Genomic DNA, 22,086 nt, shown 5'->3' with positions numbered 1-22,086 from the left:
TCAGCTGGAGACCAACAATACATCATGCAAGAAAATGAATGAGGGAATGTGGGATGCAGAAGAGCTGAAAGTCACTTTCTGTAGAAAATGCTACTTAGAACTGACTGCCTGAATAAAAGAGGCAGGAGAGGGCTCTCACTCCGGTACTACTGTGACTACAAATACCTCATTATCTGAGGCAAACCTCAGCAGTGCTGTACATTATTTAATAACTGGGACATAATGTAGTGTCAGAGAGAGGAGAATCTGGACTTCAGTTTTCATTTTCGTAATATAAATTTGAAAATATAACAGTGCTTGTCAGGAAATGGGAAATATTTTCTGTGAAATTTTAGTAAAGAAAAATGTTTTATTTTTTTTTCCATCTGAATAATAATGAATATCTAAAAATATTCACCCTTGAAAGCTTTAATGAAAAAAAGAAGTGTGCAAAGAACAAAAAAGGAATCCTCAGAATCAAAACCTGCTAATTTGTGTTTTGTCATTCAAACAGTTCAGGTGAAATGAAAAATTTCCCAGAAAATGCTCACTAATAAAAAGGAAATTTTTCATTTTGATAAAAAATGATTAAGACTCGAACCAAGTCTGCAACATGGCATACAAACAGGAACAAGGATTGCTGATGCACTTTATTATTCCAAGCCTGCTCTCATGTGGAGGTACTTAAATATGCCATTGTTACAAAGTTATTTGATCACTTCACAAACAGTCCTTAATTAGTTTCTACAAGGAAAGCTTTACTATCCTCTATCTACAGCCTACCCATTCTAGCAGTATAGATTTATATCCCTTTCTAGTGTTTATCCACATGCTAGACTTGTAAAACTGATAGTAGTGCCACTTTGTGGACTTATTACTTTGGTTAAAGTGGTAAAAGCTGACATACTGTGTGCATCCAAATGAATGTGCATGTGCATTTCCCCAGGGACAAACAGCAGCAGCATATAGTTGTGCTTCTGCTACTTGTCGCTGGGTAATGCCAGTGCACACGTGCTCTGGTGCTCAGCAAATTGTCCCAGGTTGGATAGGGGAGGCTTGCTCCAATAGCTTTACCTGGGGTCCTGGAGGTGTCCCGGGGCTCCAGCAGCAGCAGTATGGGCACACAGAGCCTGGCCAGCAAGTAGAGTGTAGTTCTGGCCAGCCAGGCTCTGGTTCAAGCAGCACATACAGCAGTGCCCTGCTGGGATCTCCCACTGCCCAAAAAACCCAGTTGCACTGCAAGTCAGCAGCGCAGCAAATTCCTGCATGTGCAGTGTGTGTGGTTTGTGGTGCCGTGGATGCATCTGCAGTGCCACAGACCTTATGTGCATGCTCATGTGGTGCACCCAAAGATCCAGGTGGAGAGGCAGGTTTTCTTATGTGGGGACAGGAAGGCCCATAGGTCCTGCAATAGACCATCTCTAAAGCTGTGTGGCATGTTAACAAGGGTTTCATCACTCATATACATGGCAAGTATCCAGCCCACCAAATATGGGTGCTTATATGAAGAAGGGTCTTAATATTCTCATTGTACAGCTGCTGAAGAGCTCAAAAGCTTTGATGGAGATTGTTTTATAAATGGTTTTATAAATGGTCTTTTCTTTGGATATGTCTTTAAATTCTGATAATAAGCCCTGTTGGATTACGGAATAAATCTTGAAAAGCACAGGCAAAAGCCTCCATCTTTTGGAATATTTAAAACTGGACCAGATAAACAGTAATAAATGAAGAGCAGACTAATGCCATGCTGATAAGCACATGAACTAAATGGTGTAAACACCCTAGGTCTTCCATTCTGTAATATTACTTGAAGTAAGGGAAAAGTAAAATCCTCACTTAATTGAGTTGAAATGACAGTTTCAGGTACATTTCACCCAAGTCAGGTTAATCTTAAAATACGGTTAAACATAAAAGTATGGAGTATCCATCACATTCCCAAATCATTGGGTTCCTTATTTGGAGGTTTGGAGTGACAATCTGATCTGCAGTCAAACAGTACACTGTGTTAAAAAAATTGTAGCACCATTGCTTTAGGTCAGAGGTGCTCAACCTCCAGCCCATGGGCCAAATGTGGCCCTGGAGCCTTGGGATCCAGCCTGCAGGGCTCCCCAGAGGTGTGGAAATTTGGTGGTGGAGGAGCAGTGGCAGTTAGTACTCTATGTCTTTGACTGCTCCCTGTTGTCAAAATCCCAAACCCTGCATGGTGGGTCAGAGTCAGGGCATGATCCTCCCCCCAGCATGGCCAGATCAGGGTCAGGCCATGCCCCCTTCCCCTGTGTGGCTGGGTTAAGCATGCCCTGTCCCCCTGTGCAGCTGGCCCATGCCCCTTTCCCTGCCACAGGGCTGGGCCATGCCCCCATTCCTCTTCCCCAGCCAGGTTTGGGCCAGGCCATGGCCCTTTCCTCTCACAGGGCTGGATCAGGACTGGGTCATGCCTCCTCTTGCCAGGGGGCTGGGGCAAGGCCCCTTCCCCTGCACATCTGGACTGGGGCTCATCTGCCTCTCCCCCTGCTCACTTTGCATGGCCAGATGAGGCCTCACTGCACCTGCCTCAGGTGCCAGATTGGGTCCAGCAGCCAGATCTGGTCAGTGGTAGGACTGGTCACTGCCCATTCAGGCTAATGAACAAAAAGGTTGAGCGCCACTGCTTTAAGTGAATCTGAAAAGCCAACCAAAAAAAATGGAACTCTAAATAATTAAGCTACATATTCAGTCTCATATGCTTATATTGAAAACATATTACTCTTCAAGTGATCCCATTATTTTGATGGGGCCACTCATGCTTGACATGAGCAAGCTTATCAGAATATGGCTGCTGCAACCAAAACTGCTAAATAATGAGGCAGTCTATCCTGGCCATTACTCAGTTAGGAACACAACACAGTGAAACAAGGAAAAATCTAGCTGATAAATCTTATTTTTACCCTTTTGGAATAGGGTAGCAAACAAGGAAAGCAACTGAAAAAAGAAAGAAAGAAAACTCTAAGTCTTTGAAGTGGTCCTTTAATTGATGGCCATGTTAAATATAAGTAAAAGGGCAGTTAACTCACACCTTGTCAGAAATGGATTCTAGATATTAAATCTATTTGGGCTCTCACAATCATATGAGCTCTTAGCATTTTTTATACAACTTTATGCATGTTCTCCATTAAAATTTATATTACATGAAAATTGGGTCTACCATTAAATTGCAATTGGGTCTCACATCAAAGCTTGTAGTGACAGATGAATCCATATTGCTTTAAAAGGTGAGTACATTACTGTCTCTTTCAGGAAATACAGGGTATAATAGAGTGCATTACATATTCCTTTTACAACAGATAATCCAACCAAACCTCTTATACTTGCCTATTGATAAAAAAAAAAAAGCCTGATGCACTTTTATGCTTGATTTTACTGTGGTTCGAATTGAAGGCAGAGAATAGAATCAATAAGAAATTAGTGTTGCTATCATTAATGGGATATCAGTTGTAGCACAGCTTGTATTTAATGTTCTTCTGAGATGAGGCTTCTGTGATTAAAGAATACACACTATAAAAATGGATTGAGCTAAATGTGCTAACAGGAAGATGTTCTTTGGTAAGAAATAAATGCACTTTCCTCCATAGTTATAATTAGAGACCGTCTATAAAGACCTAGGGTGGTATTTGTAAGAACGTTAAAAAAAAGGGAAAGCTTCTGTATTTATTTATTAACATTGGAAGTAGAAACAATACCTTGCGGATAGACTAACCTTGCTGAAGCATGAGAGGATGGTATAGCAACCGTGCAACTTAGCTCTCATTGTAATGTTGTAGCACCTAGTTGTGGTGGTTTGGGTTTTTTCTTGTCTTTTCTTCATGAAACGGTTTCTGAATTGGAACTGAAGGAAAAGGGAGAGGACTAATGTAATGTTCTCTTCTTTGTTCAAATTCAGTGCTGAGTACAAGCGGAGGACTAAATACGTGCAGAAAAGCTTGAATCCTGAATGGAATCAGACGGTCATTTATAAAAATATCTCCATGGAGCAGGTGCGTGACTCTCCGCACAGTTTGCTGAGGTTTTCAGTTTATATGGTCAAGGAGAATCATTACAGAATTATAAGGAAGTTTATCCCTGTCTGAAATTCTGCCATCAAATTGAGGAGAAACCTTGGAATTATCCCCTTGCCTCTGACAAAGTTAAATTCTTTTATAGATGCTCTTAGACCATCCCTGACAAAGATTTCCATTTCTATTTTCAGTAGCAATGCTTGCCAAAAACCTATATATATTTTGGAACGTACTATATTCCATTCACTACTAGGTATTTAAAAGTACTATTGGGAGTTAATACTGCTGACTTCCCCCCAACTCCATCCCTTTTTAGTTCTAAACACACATGCCTCATTTAAAAATGCACAGAATGACCACCACTATGTTACTAACAATATACTTAGTGTATTTTTCCAAGGCAAATTTCCTCTTTTGAGACCACCTACTTGATAATCATCAAATTATCCTCCTTCCTTCCTGATTGTATGGATAATAGCAGGTCCATAGCACACCTACTTACTCGCAGGACTGTAGCTAACACTTTTGGGGGAATCTCCAGGCCTCTGAGAGGTTTCCATTTACTTGGGGGACAAAAGCAACATTATAAAGGTGATGCTGACAACTTTGAAAATGATGTTGAATTACACAGGGGAGGTGAATTGTGACAGAACATTTCTCAATAAGATACAGAAAATAAGAGCTATTGATCCATACCGTCATCCTGGTTCACTAAAAATAGGGATTACTTTGGTTTTCTTTATATTAAATATAATATGGAATATGAATGTATTCAATTATAGCATGCTCTGTCAGCCAAGCAAAACATCTTTATTTCCTTATTGTAGAGAGGTTTTGGTCTTATTAGGAAGCAGGGAATCTGATGTTCTTAAAATCTTCCTCGTGCTAATTGTGGAGGCTCTCTTGATTTCTAGAAAAAATCCATTTTGCTTTTCCACAGGGTTTGTATATAAAAGAGATGTCTTGACCCTTTAAAAAAAAGCCAGACATTCTTGCAAGAATTTAAATGCAAGAATTCTGGAGTAACAAACCTGGAGAAATTATTGCCCACTTGTCTCTCTAAAATGTTCCTGCATTTCTTAATATTTTGTTGTTGAAACTTCTAACTTCATTTTTAATGGCAATCCAAAATGTGGGTAGTTAATAAAAGTTTGCCATGAACTACTTCTTCATCTGGGCATCCAGCCCTCAAACTCACTAACTTATATGTGTTTCTCATTTTTCATTTTCTATAAGGATTTTTTTTTTTGCATGGCGTGAATATACACATTTCTGGAGATGGTGCTATAGAGCTCAAAAGATTGCTAGTGTGATATACAGTCTTTTGTCCTTAATGTCGCTCCTGAAATCCAGCTGAGCAGAGCTGTATTATATTCAGTAGCTGTTTTATAGGGTCTATGTGCATGCTATGCTTTGTCTTTGTGTCGTGTGGGCTTGCACACATGAAATTTCAGCCAAAATCACTACTTTATATCACAGTGACTGCATAGGAAATGAAACCATAAGCTTCATATGGCTAAAGGGCAAGCCTTCAACTTCCTACATTCACTGGAGAGAACTGCACATTTTACATCTAACATAAAACCTTCACTTTGTTTAATTAGTTTTCTGGTTCTACAGCAAACATTTTACACAGGTTCAGCTAGCAATGGTTAAATTCAACAGCTATTTGATGATCCTAAATGAGGTGATAGTCTGGTGCCTAATGGACTGGTATCAGGGTCTCGGAAAATCCCATTTAACTGGCAGTTTGTATGCCAGTCTTCAATCTTACATTATACATTTTTTGAATCTTTGCATGGTGCAACTTATGTCTCTTCTTGTCTCTTCTCTATAGGTTTTTTTACCATACTTGTCACCATACTATCCAAACAGCTTTCAGTAGAACAGTAAGCGGTGTCACTAACAACATTTGTATGTTGGGTTTCTTGTCTGTCGTCAACTCCACAGGCAAATAGTGTATAGTGAAGGATTTGGGTAATTTTGTTTAATTCCCTCTCACCTCTCTTAGCATCTGCTGGGTAGACACAGAGATTCTTGCATAGGTGAGTGGCTCTTCTTCTTCTTAGAAACATCAGTGCTAGTCAGTTCTGGATTAGTTCTTTTCTTTTCTTTTTTTCTGCTTCTCTTTTGGCTTTGCTTTCTCCTTTTCTTCTTCCACCTTCTTTTTTTTTTTGTTTGTCAATGTAATTGATCCTAGAGACTATGATGAATGAAAATGTAAATACAAGAAAATAAATATTGCAACTTGAAAAACTATCCCCCACTGAAAAATCAGCCCCACACAACATGGTATTGTCTGCATTAATAAATGGCATGAGTTGATACTTTACAGTGGTTTGCAAGATTAAATAGAAATGTAAGATGATAACTATGATCATGTGAGACCCAATGTTTAGATCAACAAGCAACTAAAACTGCATCAAGCATTGTATAAGTCATGGTCAGTCACAAATTGTTCCCATCCCAATACCAGCTCACAAATCTTGATAAAGATGACTTGCTCACAGAAGAATTTTTCTTCCCTCCATCAAAGGCATGCTTGCCTGCTGACGGCAAATAAGTATTATTAAATGTTTGCTAATACTGTCCTTTGAACGTCATTGTCTAGACATAGACTGGTTATACAATTTTTCATTTTCTCTTTCATAACCCAGTTGAAATTAAAGTGAAAATAATTGAGGAAGAGATCAGTCTTTGAAATGAAACAGACGCTTTCAAGGATACGATGATTAATTTAAAATTACAGCAAATTCTAGTTCAACAGTGTCAGAAAAAATAAATTAAATGCTATGTATTTTGTAATTTAAGTTTGTGAAAGGGGATGAGGTAGAGATAATTTTAGTTGGAGGAGTATCATCCATTGTATAGGTGGAGGGTATGTAGAGTCACTTAGTTGGCAGATTCAGTTCTGAAATGTCCAACTTCTTTTCCTAGCTTTGCCATTGCAACTGTACTGATCTTAGGCAGTCTATTTTCCTTGTTGAGCTCAGTTTCCTGATCAGTATAAAAAAGTAGAGTATTATTTCCTTACCATACAGGTAAGAAGTTTAATTCATCCATGCCTGTAGGTTCAACTCCTACAATAGTAATTAACATCTAAGAGATTTATTTAAAAAGAATAACATTTTCACAGAGATTCATAGAAAATTAGAGTGGGGAGGGTCCTCATGACATCATCTAATTCAACCTCCTGCTTAAAGCAGGACTACCTCTAATAGAACAACCTAGCCAAGGCTTTGTCCTGCCAGGGCTTAAAAACCTCCAAGAATAGAGATTCACAACCCTTCTGCGTAACCTGTTCCAGTGCTTTACTACCCTCCTCATGAGAAGGTTTTTTCCTAATATCTAACCTCAACTTCCCTTGCTGCAACTTAAGACCGCTGTTCCTTGTTCTGTCATCTGCCACCACTGAGACCAGTCCAACTCCAACCTCTTTCAAACACCACTTCAAGTAGTTGAAAGCTGATATTAAATCCCCTCTGTCTTCTCTTCTCCATACTAAATAAATGCAGTTCCTTCAGCCTCTCCTTATAAGTCAGGTGCCCCAGCCCCCTAACCATTTTTGTTTCCCTCCACTCGACTCTCTCCTACCTGTCCACATCATTTCTGTAGTGGGGGCCCCAAAACTTTACACAGGACTCCAGATGTGGCCTCACCAGTGCTGAATAGAATGGAAGAATCACTTCCCTTGATCCACTAGCAACACTCCTACTAGTAGAGCCTAGTATGCTGTTAGCCTTCTTTGCAACAAGAACATACTGTTGGCTTATACTGAGCTTATTGTCCACTGTAACCCCCAGGTCCTTTTCTGCAGAGCTGTTGATTAGCCAGTCAGTCCCCATCCTGTCCTGGTGCATGGGATTGTTCCACCCTAAGTGCAGGACTTTGTACTTGTCCTTATTGAACCTCATGAGATTTCTTTTGGTCCAATCCTCCAACTTGTCTAAGTCTCTTTGAGTACTAGCCTTACCTGCCAGTGCATCTACTACTCCCCTCAGCTTGGTGTCATCTGTAAACTTGCTGAGCGTGCACTCCATTTCATCTTACAGATTGTTGATGAATGTATTGCACAAAACCAGTCCCAGAACTGACCCCTGGGGCACTCTACTTGATACTGGCTGCCAACTAGAGATCAAGCCATTGACTGCTACCCTTTGAGCCCAATGATGCAGGCAGTTTTCTGTCCACCCTACAGTCCATTCATCCAACCCATATTTCCTTAGCTTGGTTGTAAGATTGTTGTGGGAGATTGTATCAAAAAAAGTCAAAGTCCACAGAAACAGTCATCTCATCATAAAAGGCAATCAAGTTGGTCAGACATGACTTGGTCTTGATGAATCCATGCTGACCGTTCCTAATCACCTTCTTCTCCTCCAAGTGCTTAGAAGTGGATTTCTTGAGGATCTGCTCCATGATTTTTCTGGAGACTATGGTGAGGCTCACCAGTCTGTAGTTCCCAGAAGCTCCTTCATCCCTTTCTTAAAGATGGGTACTATATTTGCCCTTTTCCAGTCATCCAGGACCTCTCTCAAGCACCATCAGTTTTCAGAGATAATGGCTCTGCAATCACATTGGCCAACTTGCCCAGAACTCAGATGTATCACATCTGGCCCCATGGACTTGTACATGTCCAGCTAAATAGTCCTTTACCTGTTCTTTTGCAAATGTTTGCAAGTGACTTAGAAACTTAAGTTCCAGTTTTAGAAGTCAAACTCATTGGGATTTTGGTGCCTTACTTCTGCTGAGGGTCTAAATTGAAGTACCTAAATGATTTTTGAGAATGGTATCTCAGACCCCTAAGTCACTTAAGTATCTTTGTAAATTTTAGCCAAAGTTTCTTCATCCTCCATGTACCAAAGCCCATGGTAGCCATTCAAATGCATTTACAATTCTCATATAGTATTATAGAAAATAACAAGGTATTTTAAAAATGTTACTACTTAATAATTGCTGTGCACAAAGTATTTTATCAAAAACAAAACATCTGTGAAGTTATGTTACATAAAGTAGAGGAGACAGGAAATCTAGTAAAATGTTCTACTTGTTCCAGTCAGTAAGTCACGTTAACTTTTTCAGGGGAAAGTGTAAAAAAATATTTTAGGTAGCTTACTCATTAGTTATACAAACATCAGTATAACCACCAATGCCATGTGAGTTATAATCTCAGGGCTTTCAGTTCCAGAAACATATCTGCCACGTGAGGTTTGAATAGGGAATTGTTGGTTGTGGCAGAGGCCTTACTAAATCTCTGTAATGTTAAGCATTGTTAAAGTTAGAATAAACTTAGCAGTTACACATTAAGAGTTAATATTATTTCTTGCCTGCACAGCTCTGACTTGGCACTAGAGAGCTAGCAACCAGGGGCATGGCTAAGCACCAAGACACTTGGGCTGTATCCCTGCCCTGAGAGAACGAGCTGGGAGCAATGCAGCCTAGGATGATGGAGAACTGCAAATCGCTTATTTTATCTCCATAGAGCAGATTGAAGTAACCCTAACATGAGCTAGGTAGCACACCCAGAGTGGCATAACTTTGAGACACTTAGAGGGTACTTAGCACAAGTTATCTGTCTTTAATGTGCAGATGTGCACATGTTTTAAGTGTCTTAGTATGGTCTAAGTGTAGTGTTTAACTGCACCCTCAGGAGTCATCTACTAGGATGATATTAATTATAAACAATACAATGATTCAAAATTATATGCGGAAATGACAGACATTAACCTTAGCCATCACTCTGCTCCCCAGTCTCGGTTAGATGGTGGTTGTTATGTAGAGTCTGAAGGTCATGTGGCATCATTTACATTTCTAAGTATCTAACATAGATACTTCCCATGGAAACTTACTTAAATCATTTAATTTGTGTTTTAAGCATTAAGGAATGCTGATTGCCTAACTGTCAGCAGGTACACTTTTCTGAACCTTCTGTACAAGTAACATATGTTCCAAATAGTTAAGCTTAAGCTAAAGCCAATATTTATTAGCTTATATATTATTATGGTGAATTCACTCCAGCCAATAAAAGGCTACACACATATACTCATTTGGGGAGATGAAACATTCCATTTGCTAATAGGTTATATATATGGAAGGAGAATCCAATATATTTTAGTTAATTCATGACACTACCACAAAGTCTTGCACATATCACTTGTATAAATGCCAGGAATGAGCAAACCTCATATGAATTTAAGAATTGCCAACTCGGTGTGCTGTGTCTGGAAGCTGTGGAATGCTCACCAAACTCCTTTTGCTATTGTGAAATTCCCCCCTCACCATAATTTAACTCCATATTTTTTTGAGAGTCAATGACAAATGTTGTATCTGGCTCAAAATAAGTTTGTCCTTTGCTAAACATCAGAAAGAATATATTCCCTGAAAGAAAAACTGGCAAGAAATGGTGACCTATATAAAGGACAGATCCTTTATGTATGTTTTATTATATTTTTTCTCTCCTTCTCCTTTGTTCCGTTCCTCTGCACATTCTGTTTAAAGATACAGTGCTGTATCCATAACGTAGCCACACAGTTGCATTTTATGTTAAAATGTAAAAACACATTTACTTTTTATGCTAAAAGTCAAATAAGTAAGGAAATGGAAACTGCAGTACAATGGATACTTAGCTAATATGAACTTCTGAAAGAATTGGTGATGATATAAATGCAACAAAAGTTTTCTCTGTATTTCCTCAGATTATTCCCTTATGCCCATGCCAGGCAACTTGCCTCAGTAGGCACTGATTGATATCATGGTGAGCTTATAGGATAGATGGACAAGTTGTATCTCTTCTAGGAAGACTCTACTGGTGCCCCTCGTACTATTAGAATCCTAGAATACTACACCAGCTAAGTGCTTCTTATACCAGCACAGCTTCTTTGGAAAAGTTGGATTTTGTATCAATGTGATAAAAACACTCCCTCTCTACCACACAGAATGAAGCAAGTTATACTAGAAAGAATGCAAATGTACTGTACGTGCACTAAGATGCATTGCATAGTTTTGTCATCAAGGGTCTGCTTCTTGATATCCTGCCTATCCAGGTTATGCCGGAAGTCTTAATTGTCTGGCTACAGAAGTCTAGATTGTCTGGCTACACCTACAGATAGAAAAGGAGCTGTGCACTGGTTTCATAGAGAGACACTTGTTTGGGGTGACACCTTAGCCTTGCTGAAGTCAGTAGGAAAATGTTCTCTCAGCTGGGGAAAGATTTCATCTTAACAATTCAAATAATCCTGACCATGAAGGCAGCACCTATTAGTACATCAAACTTAAATATACCATCATCTCATCATGACTTGTGTCAAGCTAACATGCTTTCATGATTATACTGTGTGCATGTTCAGCTGAGCCAAACTGCTTCTCTTCTCCGAGGGACATTTGCTCATTTATCCATGAATGAACTCCCCAGTTACACAAACATAGACAGCCAGACCCAGATTAAGAAAAATCATTTGAAATCACATTGCCAGTTTAACTCCCTGCTGGGCCTTGAATTACTGGCTTCAGGAGCTAAGATTAGATGTTCTAAAACAGCACCTTACTTGGCCAAGTTGTCGTCATACATAATGGTTAGTTTTAAAATTGCTAACCATCAAACACTCCTGGTTCCTTAATTGTGGTATGTATATACATCCTCAGACAAGCAATTTCCCTTGTACTTGAAACTCATCTCATACAGTGTGCCTCACAGAGTTCCTTTAATGGCTTTTCACTGTCATTGCATTTAATAAAAGCTTTATTAAACTAAGAGGCTTAACATAGATACTACAAAGAAATGTACAATTCAGTAAGTTTCCAACTCTCTTATTATCTCGCTAATACAAAAATGCTGTTCCAGCATAGGGTCAAGTGCTTGAAATCCTAGTCAGTGAGATGAGAGATTTCAGGTTGATGGGGTCTGTGATGGCTCAAGTACAATTTATCGTGTAGATTAAGCATACTGTGAAACGGTTATATTATTTTCAGATTTCGGACTCTGTGAAATGAACTGGAAATACACTGTGTATTTCCAGCCTCACTCAGGAAAGCTATGTGAAACACTGCACTTCTACTTCCTTCCTGCTAACATCTACCAAAAAGGCCATCAAATACTTGGTTTCTCCTGCCTGGTCATGGCATCCATCATTCCATTGTATAACTTGTAAAGAAGAAACACCATTTTATATATTCTCTTTCTTTGTACCCATGGATACTTTAAATGGTAAATAGTAAAGGGACCAGTCCAACATCAAGAAACTACAGATAGGATTGCCTAATAACTGCCCAGTCACTTTGCAGGTTATCTCTAACATCACAACTTTAAAGCGTTGGAGAATGGCAAAGGACAGGAAATTTTTATTCAGGCAAGGACATCAGCTTTATATCAGTTTTGTAAATGGCATTGAGAAGTGAAGCAGTAAGCTTTTTATGCTATCTTCTGTCTTTGTCCAGTTTCTTGTTCAACCTGCTGTTTAAGTTTTTGCAAAATAGTTCCCAAAAAAGGGTGGTGTACATGAATAGGTAGGAAAACGGGTGTTGCATGAATAGATAGGATTAGAAAGAAAGAGATTGAGGAATTGGTCTCAATTATCAAAACTCTTTTTTAAATCTCCACTTTCAAATGGTTGTTTTCTAGTTGCGCTATTAACACATGTAGTGTGAATACCAAAACGTCTTTAAAAACTCCTTTTGTATGGGGTTGGCAGGGTATACTTGATTATAATTTTCAAGGGAAATTCTTATACTTATTCTTGTCTCTGAGATTAATTGAGAGGATATGCTATTCCTAATAAATAATAATTTAAAATCACAGTCTTCTACATGCTTAAAATATCTGTTTCCACTAAGCCAAGTAGCACTGAGGAATTATGGAGTGGTCAATGCTACTTGGTTTGGGCGAATACTATGTAGTATGTATCTTGTTGTAGTTTGGCTAATGTCACTGGCCTCGGTAATGCTCTTGCCCTTTTGGCCTGTGCAATAGGCAGATTAATTCAGGTAATGACTGACTTCAACAGCTTATGTCCATTAGGATCTGTAATTTATTGTGCGAGTCAGGCATTTCTTTGGTTCAGGCCCTTTTATAGTGAAAGAATATACACAGAGTCCTGTTTCCCTGAACACAGCAGCAACAAATATAAAGAGCAGAAAAAGTTTTCTGGGTCAAAATCTCCAAACCTGCCTAAACAGCCAGTTTTGTCCATCAGGGAGCTCTTTCCCTCTTCCCAGGTTTCAGGAGATTGTTCTGGACAGTAGCTTCCTTGTCACCACCTCTTTCTGTCTCTCTGTCCATAAAGGGGCTTATTCACTCTAATTTTGTCATGAAAGAAGAATGGATAGCCTGTCTATCAACTTTAATGAAGTTGGGAGTTGTCTGTAGATCACATACTGATGACAGCCATTAACACCATCCATAGGTTTAGTAAATACAGTATTTGTACCCTTTTCTTCTGCCAGCAGTAGTAAAGATTCCTGTAAGACTACAGTGTTTCAGGAACACTAAGGTGGGCTTCACCATTGGGTGAATCCCAGCTTCCATGTAGAGGCTTATGGACTGCTCTAGGGCTTTAGGGAATGAAATTGGTAAGCAGAATTTGAAATTCGCACTCAAACTGATCTCAGCCATAGGCAGGTCTCTGAGTCCCGTATATTTTAAGCACAATCAACTGAACTGCACCAAGGAACAGAAGTATAGTATACAGAAACATGGTCGCTGTCAACTTTTAAAAATCATAGTAAGGGCCTTGTGCTGGATGCACAGTCAGGCTGGCAAAAAACATCTCCTGAGAGTCCCAGTCATGCCAAGTACAAGCCCATCTGTCTTCCTATCAGATTCTAGCCAAAATGAATTTTCTGAGATTAAGGTTGATAGAAGGGTAAAATTGTCTGGCTGTCATATTGAAAAAGGGCCCAGGCCAGTGATAACAAATAGAATCTATTGTGTGGACGTGAGATGAAGTTTATGATGACAATTGGGGTTAATTAACTCTTGATTTAAATTGTAGCTGAAGAAGAAGACACTGGAAGTGACTGTCTGGGATTATGATAGATTTTCCTCCAATGACTTTCTTGGTGAAGTGAGTATCTAATTTCCTCTCTTAGCCTGGCTTGGGAGACAGCTGATTAAATGCATGTTGGTATTCAAAGCTTGTTTTGTTTTGCTGTTCGATGGGGAACTAGAGAAATCATCTCATCTTAAGTATCACCTCTGGGCCAGCTTCATAAAAAAACCTGAAAGATTTCCTTCATTCAGGCTCAAGGGACACCTGATTTTTTCAGGTCCTGATATATTGCAGCTAATTTTTTGGCTCTTAGCTTTAAGGCACTGTGATGAAAATTAATGAAGTTTTAGTTCATGAAACTAAGGTAGTTGTAGTCTCAACAATAGTTTTGTTAGGGGTTTCTTTTTTTCAACCAGTGAGATGATGGAAAGGAGTGTGGACCACAGTGTCAAAATACCACTTAAAATTGTTATTACCAGAGAGGATTACAGTTAAAAACAAAAACCTAGAAAAATCAATTACCAAAATTACTATTCATATGCAAATAATTGGACCACAATCTGCTTAACTTGCATTTTAGGTTTAGTTTACAGCAGGTACGCCAAGAAATTATTCATTTAATTTTTGGATTTGCTTTATTGTAAACATAGTCCTAGGCAATCTATGTCACTGCTTGCATAATTATTTAAACAAATATATGGATGAATATAGAAAGCAGCTATAGGATTACTTACAGCCTTACTTACTGCACCGTGTTGTTGCTGAGTTCAGCATATGTATCTTGCCCCAGAACACATGACTTGAGAGAATATTTAGAGAGTAATAATAATCCTTATTATTTATGGTTTTCAGATAAATTTGGTGCTCTGGCTGATGCTTCTCCAATATGATTAAAAGCTTTGACTTGAAATATGAGTATTTAATTTATTTATTTTTAATTCATTGACATGTAAATATGAAAGCAGTTCCTAGGATTGCCAGCATGCACATGCAGGTAAGTATATTTAAGGTGTAGCATTTAGCTTAAAGAAGGCCTACACTATCAGTCAATCTGTAATTTAGGTCATTTGTCGTTGCCTGATATCTTTAAGGGCAAGTGAAGAAACTGCTCAAAGGACTTCAAAGAGACCAAGTCAAGGCATATGGAAACTAAAGGAAAGCATGTTTTTCTGTTCTGCAGGAGGGCATCTGACTGTAATCTAGAAACTAAGGTATTACCCTGGGAAAGGTTCAGATCCATGCTGCCTGGACTGTTTATGGATTTTATTATTAGGTAGTCATTGGGTTCAAAAAGCAAACACACAAAAAATAAGCATTGAAGCAAGGACTGGAACCTAAAGGTGATAACTAACCACTGGGCTACAATTATGATGCCTTTGCTTGTTCTTCTTCTGACCCCGTGCAACTTTTGTTCTTTCCCAGAACATTGGCCCAGTTTCAGCAGGGAGGATGGAGGGTGCCATGAAGTCAGGTGCTGTCAGTCCCAAGTTAAGCCTTGATAGGCCAACATGGTGACCTTGATGTATAGCTCAGTGCTCTTTTTTTTCTCTGTGTGGGAACAGTTTTTCATGAATCTTTCTAGGAATAAGAGGCCTTCCTCCAAAAAAGGCCTTTGTAGACATCCGAGGCTTTTGCTCCTAGACTACATGGCCCAAACTTCTATCCTAACCACAGCCCCTTTTCTGTTCCCAAATAACTATGGCTTTTATCATTTGCATAATGCTCTACAGCTATGTTGTGCATCCAACCTAGGAAATCTGTAAGATGGGTATCTCTTGCTCATAAATGATTTGCAAGCTTATTACAATCTACTCTTTGCACCCCTGGCTCTCCCTTTTTAATGCCCTTTATGACCTCAGTGGATTCTAGGGATAGGAAAAGCATGGCAAACTGCCTATATTTCCTCTTCTCTACAAGAAGACATAGTAAGAATTTCTGTGTTGTGGGGTTCCCCTTCCTTGTTGCTGGCAGTGTTCCCTCAGGTCCTGTCAGATTTGGCATACTGAGAACTACGTGGCAGCTGAGGCCCATTGCTGTCCTGTTTTTAAATGCTGAAGTTACAGGCTGTCTGCCAAACTTTGTTACTTCTGGGTTCTCTTTTGCTGCCTGGCTTCCACTCCCTTTCAGCGCCCTCGATTCCTTGCCACTGCAGGCCTCTGACTTTACTGCATCTCAGGTAAGTAGCAAAGGGCTTTACTTAGCCACAAGCTGATTCCTAAATGGACTTTCCTTTCCTGCACTATTTTTTTCTAAAAGTTTCCAACATTTTTGCCACAAATGCAAGTGGGCCAGAGCAGAAGGCTGGGTAGTCAGAGGAACACGGCCACATCATTTCTCTGCCGAGAGCCCCTCTCACTGTTACTGTCCCTAGGAATCACTTTCCTCTCTCTGTTGGTTTTGAATTCTACAAGACAGAAGCAGTTCTGTTCCTAAGCAATGAAAAAGACGTGTTCTCTCACTTCTGTGAGATATCTTCAACTCCCTGTCTTCCATTTTTAACCAAGTTAAAATATTACATATGTAAATATTTGAAAATATTTATCAGGAACCTTTCAGATTCATTTTACATCAGACTGTGCTGTTTAACAACAAATATGCAGCCGTTTGCCATTGTACGTTTACTTGAAAGAAGGAATAAAATAACAGGAAAAAAAATGGTGCCTGATTCTTGACTTATCCTTTCAAGTTTTAAATATGTGCAACTATTAATTTCAGTGGAGTTACTTCTGGTATACATTAGTGTTAGTGAATCAGATTGTCATCTTATATCACTGTATATTTTAAATCAGATATACCATATGTCATTGTGCAGGTATTGATTGAGCTATCCAACACATCTCAGCTTGACAACACCCCCCGGTGGTACCTTCTGAAGGAACAGACCGAAAGCATCGATCATGGGAAATCCCATTCTGGACAGAGTAGCCAGCAATCACCAAAGCCATCGGTCATCAAAAGTAGAAGCCATGGAATCTTCCCAGATCCATCCAAGGGTAGGAATGATTTTACATAAGAGAGATGGAAAATATTCTGGGAAGGCAACAGAAAGTGTCAACAGAGGAGAATATTTTTGTGATTTTCAAGTTTCTGTGAAAAACAGTGACTGACATACACTTTCTATATACATTTCTTAAAAGTGAAGTTCAGTAGCGCTACTTAGTGATTTCATCTGTTTATGCCTAAACTGGTTTGACCTTTGGGTACCATGCAGTTTACTGAGTGTTGTGTCATCCAGATGAGATCTTAAAAATGACATCCCTCATGTTTTGCATAGCTGTTAATAATTCCATAGCACTTTTCGTTTGCCTAATATGCTTGAATAAATGTCAATACGGACATATACCATTTCAGATTTTTATCTTCATTTCATACTTGATGATGTGCTGTCTTTGAGCTTTTATGCTAATCTTTAACCATTTGTCCTCTGATAGGGTCAGAATAACCTTTTGAATTTATAAGGGTAGCAGGCTTGAGTTTATCCCACTTACACTATCAGTCAGAGGAAGCCCCACCAAAACTAGGGGAGCTGGTGAAGTTTAATAGAATTACACTTGTGCAAATGAGAGGACACTCAAGTTCAGCATTTCCTAAGCTGCCCGACAACTTAACTGGCAAACATAGGCAGTGCACAAACATGTATTTGTAGTGGAGGAAAATCTGGGAAAGGCAGCAGTACTGCTGATGTTTCGTCTACAGTCATCATTTCGCCCCTGCTCCTGGTGCCTTGCTGAACCTGCGAGGATCCCAGTTTAGGGAAAATGTACGCTGGTCCAGTCTCCACGTTTCAGCCTCTGGCTTTTTAATTGTTGCCCCAGTGCCCAGTGGGGCAGCAGGGAGGCAATGGGAACCAGCGAGAAGCAGCAAGGTCTCCTGCCTCTTCCTGAAACCAGGGACCAACCCGTTTGGGGAAGAGGCAGGCCCCCTGCCTGCTTTTTACACCAGAGATCCTGGAGACAGGAAAGCCCCTCTTCTCTTCTCTTCTCTTCTCCTCTCACACTGATAATCCCAGTGTGTGAGGAGCCAAAAGGGAAGAACTAGTGGCTGCTCCTTCCCTCCCTTCCTGGTCTATTGGAGAAGTTGCAGCAACTGCTGCCAATGCTTTTTGCAGACTTCAGGGTCTCAGGAAGGCACTGAAGCCTTTCTCCCCAGGTCCACTTTTCCTGGTCTCTAGGAGGTGTTATGATGGAGAAAATTGGCAGATATTCATTCTCCTAAGAGGAACACTCCTGAAAGGGACTTCTAACTGGCTGGAGTCAAGTTATTTTTCTCAAAATGGCCATTTTTGATCCAGGAGAATGTACACCTGTAGTTTCTACCTTGTAGAAACTGAATGTCTGAACACATGTGCATGTACAGCATATTCAGTGCACGAAATGACCATGGGAAGAAGCAGTACCGATAGAAACCAGATGACAATAGCAAATGACAGGACGGTCTTCTGGTGATAAAAGCCTTCAGTGCACTGCTCACTTACAAGGCTAGTAATGTCTTCTGACTAAATCAGAGGAAGTTAGGGATCTAACTTAAAGTGGCTTGGAGTACAGTGGGGTCAGCAGAACTGGATACCTTCCTTCCCTCCAAATCTGCTTGACATAGGTGTGGCACAAGTGAATGGGAAAGGAGTGGCAGAGCAAGCTCAGGAACGTGTCTGTTGGGGCACATAACCAAACATAAGTATACCAAGAATGTCCTCTTATGGGGTAAGGTGGTAGAAGGGCAGGAAGTGGGATAGCCCTTGATTTTGCCCATTAGTTAACAACTGAGCAACGTTGGACCAGCATGAAATATGTCCTATTAATTACTAGAGAGCAGTGCTTACCTGTTCTAAACTAAAGTTAAGCAAAAAGTAGAGCAGGGTAGCTCCTTCGAGACAAACTGGTTCAGTGAGACATAACCTTTTGTAGGCAACAGCCTACTTTATCAGATATGATTATGCCTCTCTGAGCCAGTTAGTCTTAAAGATGCCAGCTCACTCTGCCTTCTGCCTGACTTCAGACGAACATGACTAACTACCTCTACTCATGGATGGCACCCCACTCAGCTGAATGAAATGGATTTAAATTAACTAGTCATATAGAATCACACAGCCACAGGAAAGAGGGAGGGAACCATGTATCAGAAAGGAGTATCTCAGATACAGAGACTTAGGACTGGGACTACACATCATGCATTGTTTAGGACTTCGCCTACAGATACTATATATCTTCAAGAGAGTTTTTTAATAATCATAATGCTTATACTTATCCTTTTTCTTCCAGACATGCAGGTGCCCACCATTGAAAAATCCCACAGTAGTCCAGGGAGCTCCAAATCTTCCTCTGAAGGACATCTACGCTCTCATGGACCATCCCGCAGCCAAAGCAAAACCAGCGTCACTCAAACTCACCTTGAAGACGCTGGGGCAGCAATCGCCGCTGCTGAAGCAGCTGTGCAACAGCTTCGCCTCCAACCAAGTAAAAGACGCAAATAAATTCCTCAGCATGGCAGCTTAATGTTCATCTGTTGCCTTTTCCCCTGCTGTCCTTCCCCTTTTTGCTATTTCTTTTTTTTCATTCTTGGCACACTGTGCTCACTCTAGTCAAAGTATTTCTTTGTGTGTTTATGTGTGTGTGTACATGTCTTTAAATACATATAAGTACAATAGTATCCTATTTCAAAGTCTTTTTTTTAATATATAAATATAAACTTCAGTGGAACTGGCTGTTTCTTGATCACTTTGTCCATCCCTGGTCCATGATATTCCATAGCTGTGTATGACTCATGGAAACTTCATTCATGTGTTTGGTGTTGTTTTGGTGTTGCTAAATAACTCAACCACTGAAAATAATTAAAATGGTGAGATAGGTGGCTGTCAACTTTCCAAGATTCATGCACACTATTCATTGAGAGAACAAGAACAAGAAGATACTAATTTGAGAAAACAATCAGGAGAGCTACATGGGAGGAAAGGTTGATCCAAAGCAACATCCTCCATATAACATCTCAGGTAAATAAGTGCTGCTGAGAGGCAGGCTGACAGTAAATACATAAGACTTTTAACAAGGAGATTGTGGGAAAACTTATTATTCAACTCTCTTTGGACTATACTAACTTAGTTGCTATAGTTGATTCAATTTTCATAATTACTTTATGCCACAGATTGATTTAGGGTCGAGATAGTATTTGTCTGGCAGCTTCAAAACAATTAACAGATTACAACATGTTCATCCAAAATGTCAGGGCTTCAAAACAAAATTGAGAGCTGCACCTTATAACTGGTTGAGGATTTAGTTGCTGACCAATTAAAACCTTCCAACCATGGACTCATTATGTTCGTATTCAGGGTTTGTTGGTGTGCCATAAATTCATTGTTGTATAAAGCAAAAAATGGGGAAAAAATATTTCCCTTGTCTTTACCATCATTAATAAAGAAACAGCCAGTTTTAATTCCCCTTTAATGCTGTGCATGTGATGTCTCTGGTGTTTGAAAACACTACTTATTTAAATACAGAAAAGAACACTTCTGTTTGCATGAATAACATTTAAGCTGGTTCCATCTGAGGATACATACTCTGGGTTTCCATTTCACCCACACTGCCACAGCAGCACATAAAAGCGGTCAGTCTAATCATGCCAGGAAGCAGCACAGACACAGCATAGCAGGAGTCCTCCCAATTCAAAGAACTCAGTCTGACAATCTGCCTCCACCAGCCAATGACAACAAAGACCAAAGCCAACTAGCCCTCAGGAAAGTGATGTCAGATGGACCAGTCAAGCCCGAAGGAGGTGAGCAGAAAGACATGGCCAAGAAACCAACCAAATCTCAAACCCTTCTTGCCATGTCTCGTAATTTATTGCAACGTTTACTCATTTATTTACCCCTATATGAAGTGCTGTAAATGTTAACACAACTCAGGACCTTTACTTGACCTGACAAGAGTCATGTAAGACTGTAGCGAAAGAACGTGCTAAGCAAATTGTGGAAGAACAATTTCTGCTTTTCCAGTCCACTGAGGGGACCTGGACTTCTGTTGAAACATGGATCAACTGTTTTCACATCATCTAATAAAAGTTATACATCTAACCTGGTTTGCTTAAGCATGATTAAGCGTGTCTTCTCTGATGATAAAAACCTAACTGCACTTTCCTGTTGTTAAAATTTAACAGGGACAATGCACCATTCTGAATCTCTCTTTCCCTTCCCCCCCAAACATGCACCCACACTTTGGTGTTATTTCAGATGCAGAGCTCTCAATGCAGAGTTTTGCAAACTACCAGTGGAAAGAAAAGGAATAAAGGTCAATATCCATGTCAATACCCATGCTGAAAATACTGTCATTTAACACATAAAGTGGAAATATTTTCCTCTCTGTGTATGCCATCATCCAGCTATCTATCATGATATCAGATAAAGGACCAATTCTTATTTGGTGCACATTGTTGGAATTCCATGGACTTTTGGAGCACTCCCATGACCTACATCTGTTGGGGAACCAGCTGTGTCTACTTGATGCTTAAGCTATTTGGCTATTGGACTTTAGGCTCCCCATCTGTCTTCTGCACTTTACCCCCTGGCTAAACTGTATCTCCCAGGATGCAGCTCAGACTCCGTTCTGAGCAGAAAGGTGCATTATGGGAGTCATTTGGCTGCAGAAATATGCTAGGAAATATAGTTTTGCTAGGGAGCTGCATATAGAAATGGGGACATCAGGTCCAAACTACATCATCTATGAAACAACGTGCCATCGTAGAGAAATTTGTTTCAGAGGTTGAAAGGTTTTGTGCCACTTGGACAAACTTAAATGAACTCTTTCAGCTTAAGGGTATAAAGTCATTTAGTTTGGATTAAAAACGCCATCAGGAAACTTTTCATTATTTTCTAGTGAGATCTTTTCAAAATGTTCATTCCACAAATAAATTGGTATTTTCATATTTTCTATCCCAACCCAATCCAAAACATTAGATGTTTCTGCAGGATGGACATTCCATTTTCCCCATAACTTTATTTTAAAGCCAGAGTCTCTCCCACACTAAGTTACTTGTCGATTCAGGAAAGGAGACTGGAGATGTCATAAAACCAGTTCAGGAGTTTTTCCATTATTTAGTAACTCTAAATT

The 22,086-nt window shown here is 39.7% G+C and overlaps 1 protein-coding gene across 1 annotated transcript in view; it reads left to right on the top strand.

Moving 5' to 3' along the window:
* PCLO (piccolo presynaptic cytomatrix protein) overlaps window positions 1-22,086 on the top strand; it is a 540,799-nt gene that overhangs the window by 425,730 nt on the left and 92,983 nt on the right. The window contains exons 17-21 of the mRNA XM_019543973.1: window positions 3,896-3,989; window positions 13,994-14,065; window positions 16,803-16,983; window positions 19,249-19,443; window positions 20,573-20,755. Coding sequence (XP_019399518.1) covers window positions 3,896-3,989; window positions 13,994-14,065; window positions 16,803-16,983; window positions 19,249-19,443; window positions 20,573-20,755 — 725 coding nt within the window. The remainder of the gene's footprint in view (window positions 1-3,895; window positions 3,990-13,993; window positions 14,066-16,802; window positions 16,984-19,248; window positions 19,444-20,572; window positions 20,756-22,086) is intronic.

Source organism: Crocodylus porosus, unplaced genomic scaffold, assembly GCF_001723895.1.
Source record: "Crocodylus porosus isolate Cpor-Errol unplaced genomic scaffold, CroPor_comp1, whole genome shotgun sequence".
In the NCBI taxonomy this organism is placed as follows: Eukaryota; Metazoa; Chordata; order Crocodylia; family Crocodylidae; genus Crocodylus; species Crocodylus porosus.
This window is presented reverse-complemented; position numbering and strand designations above follow the sequence as displayed.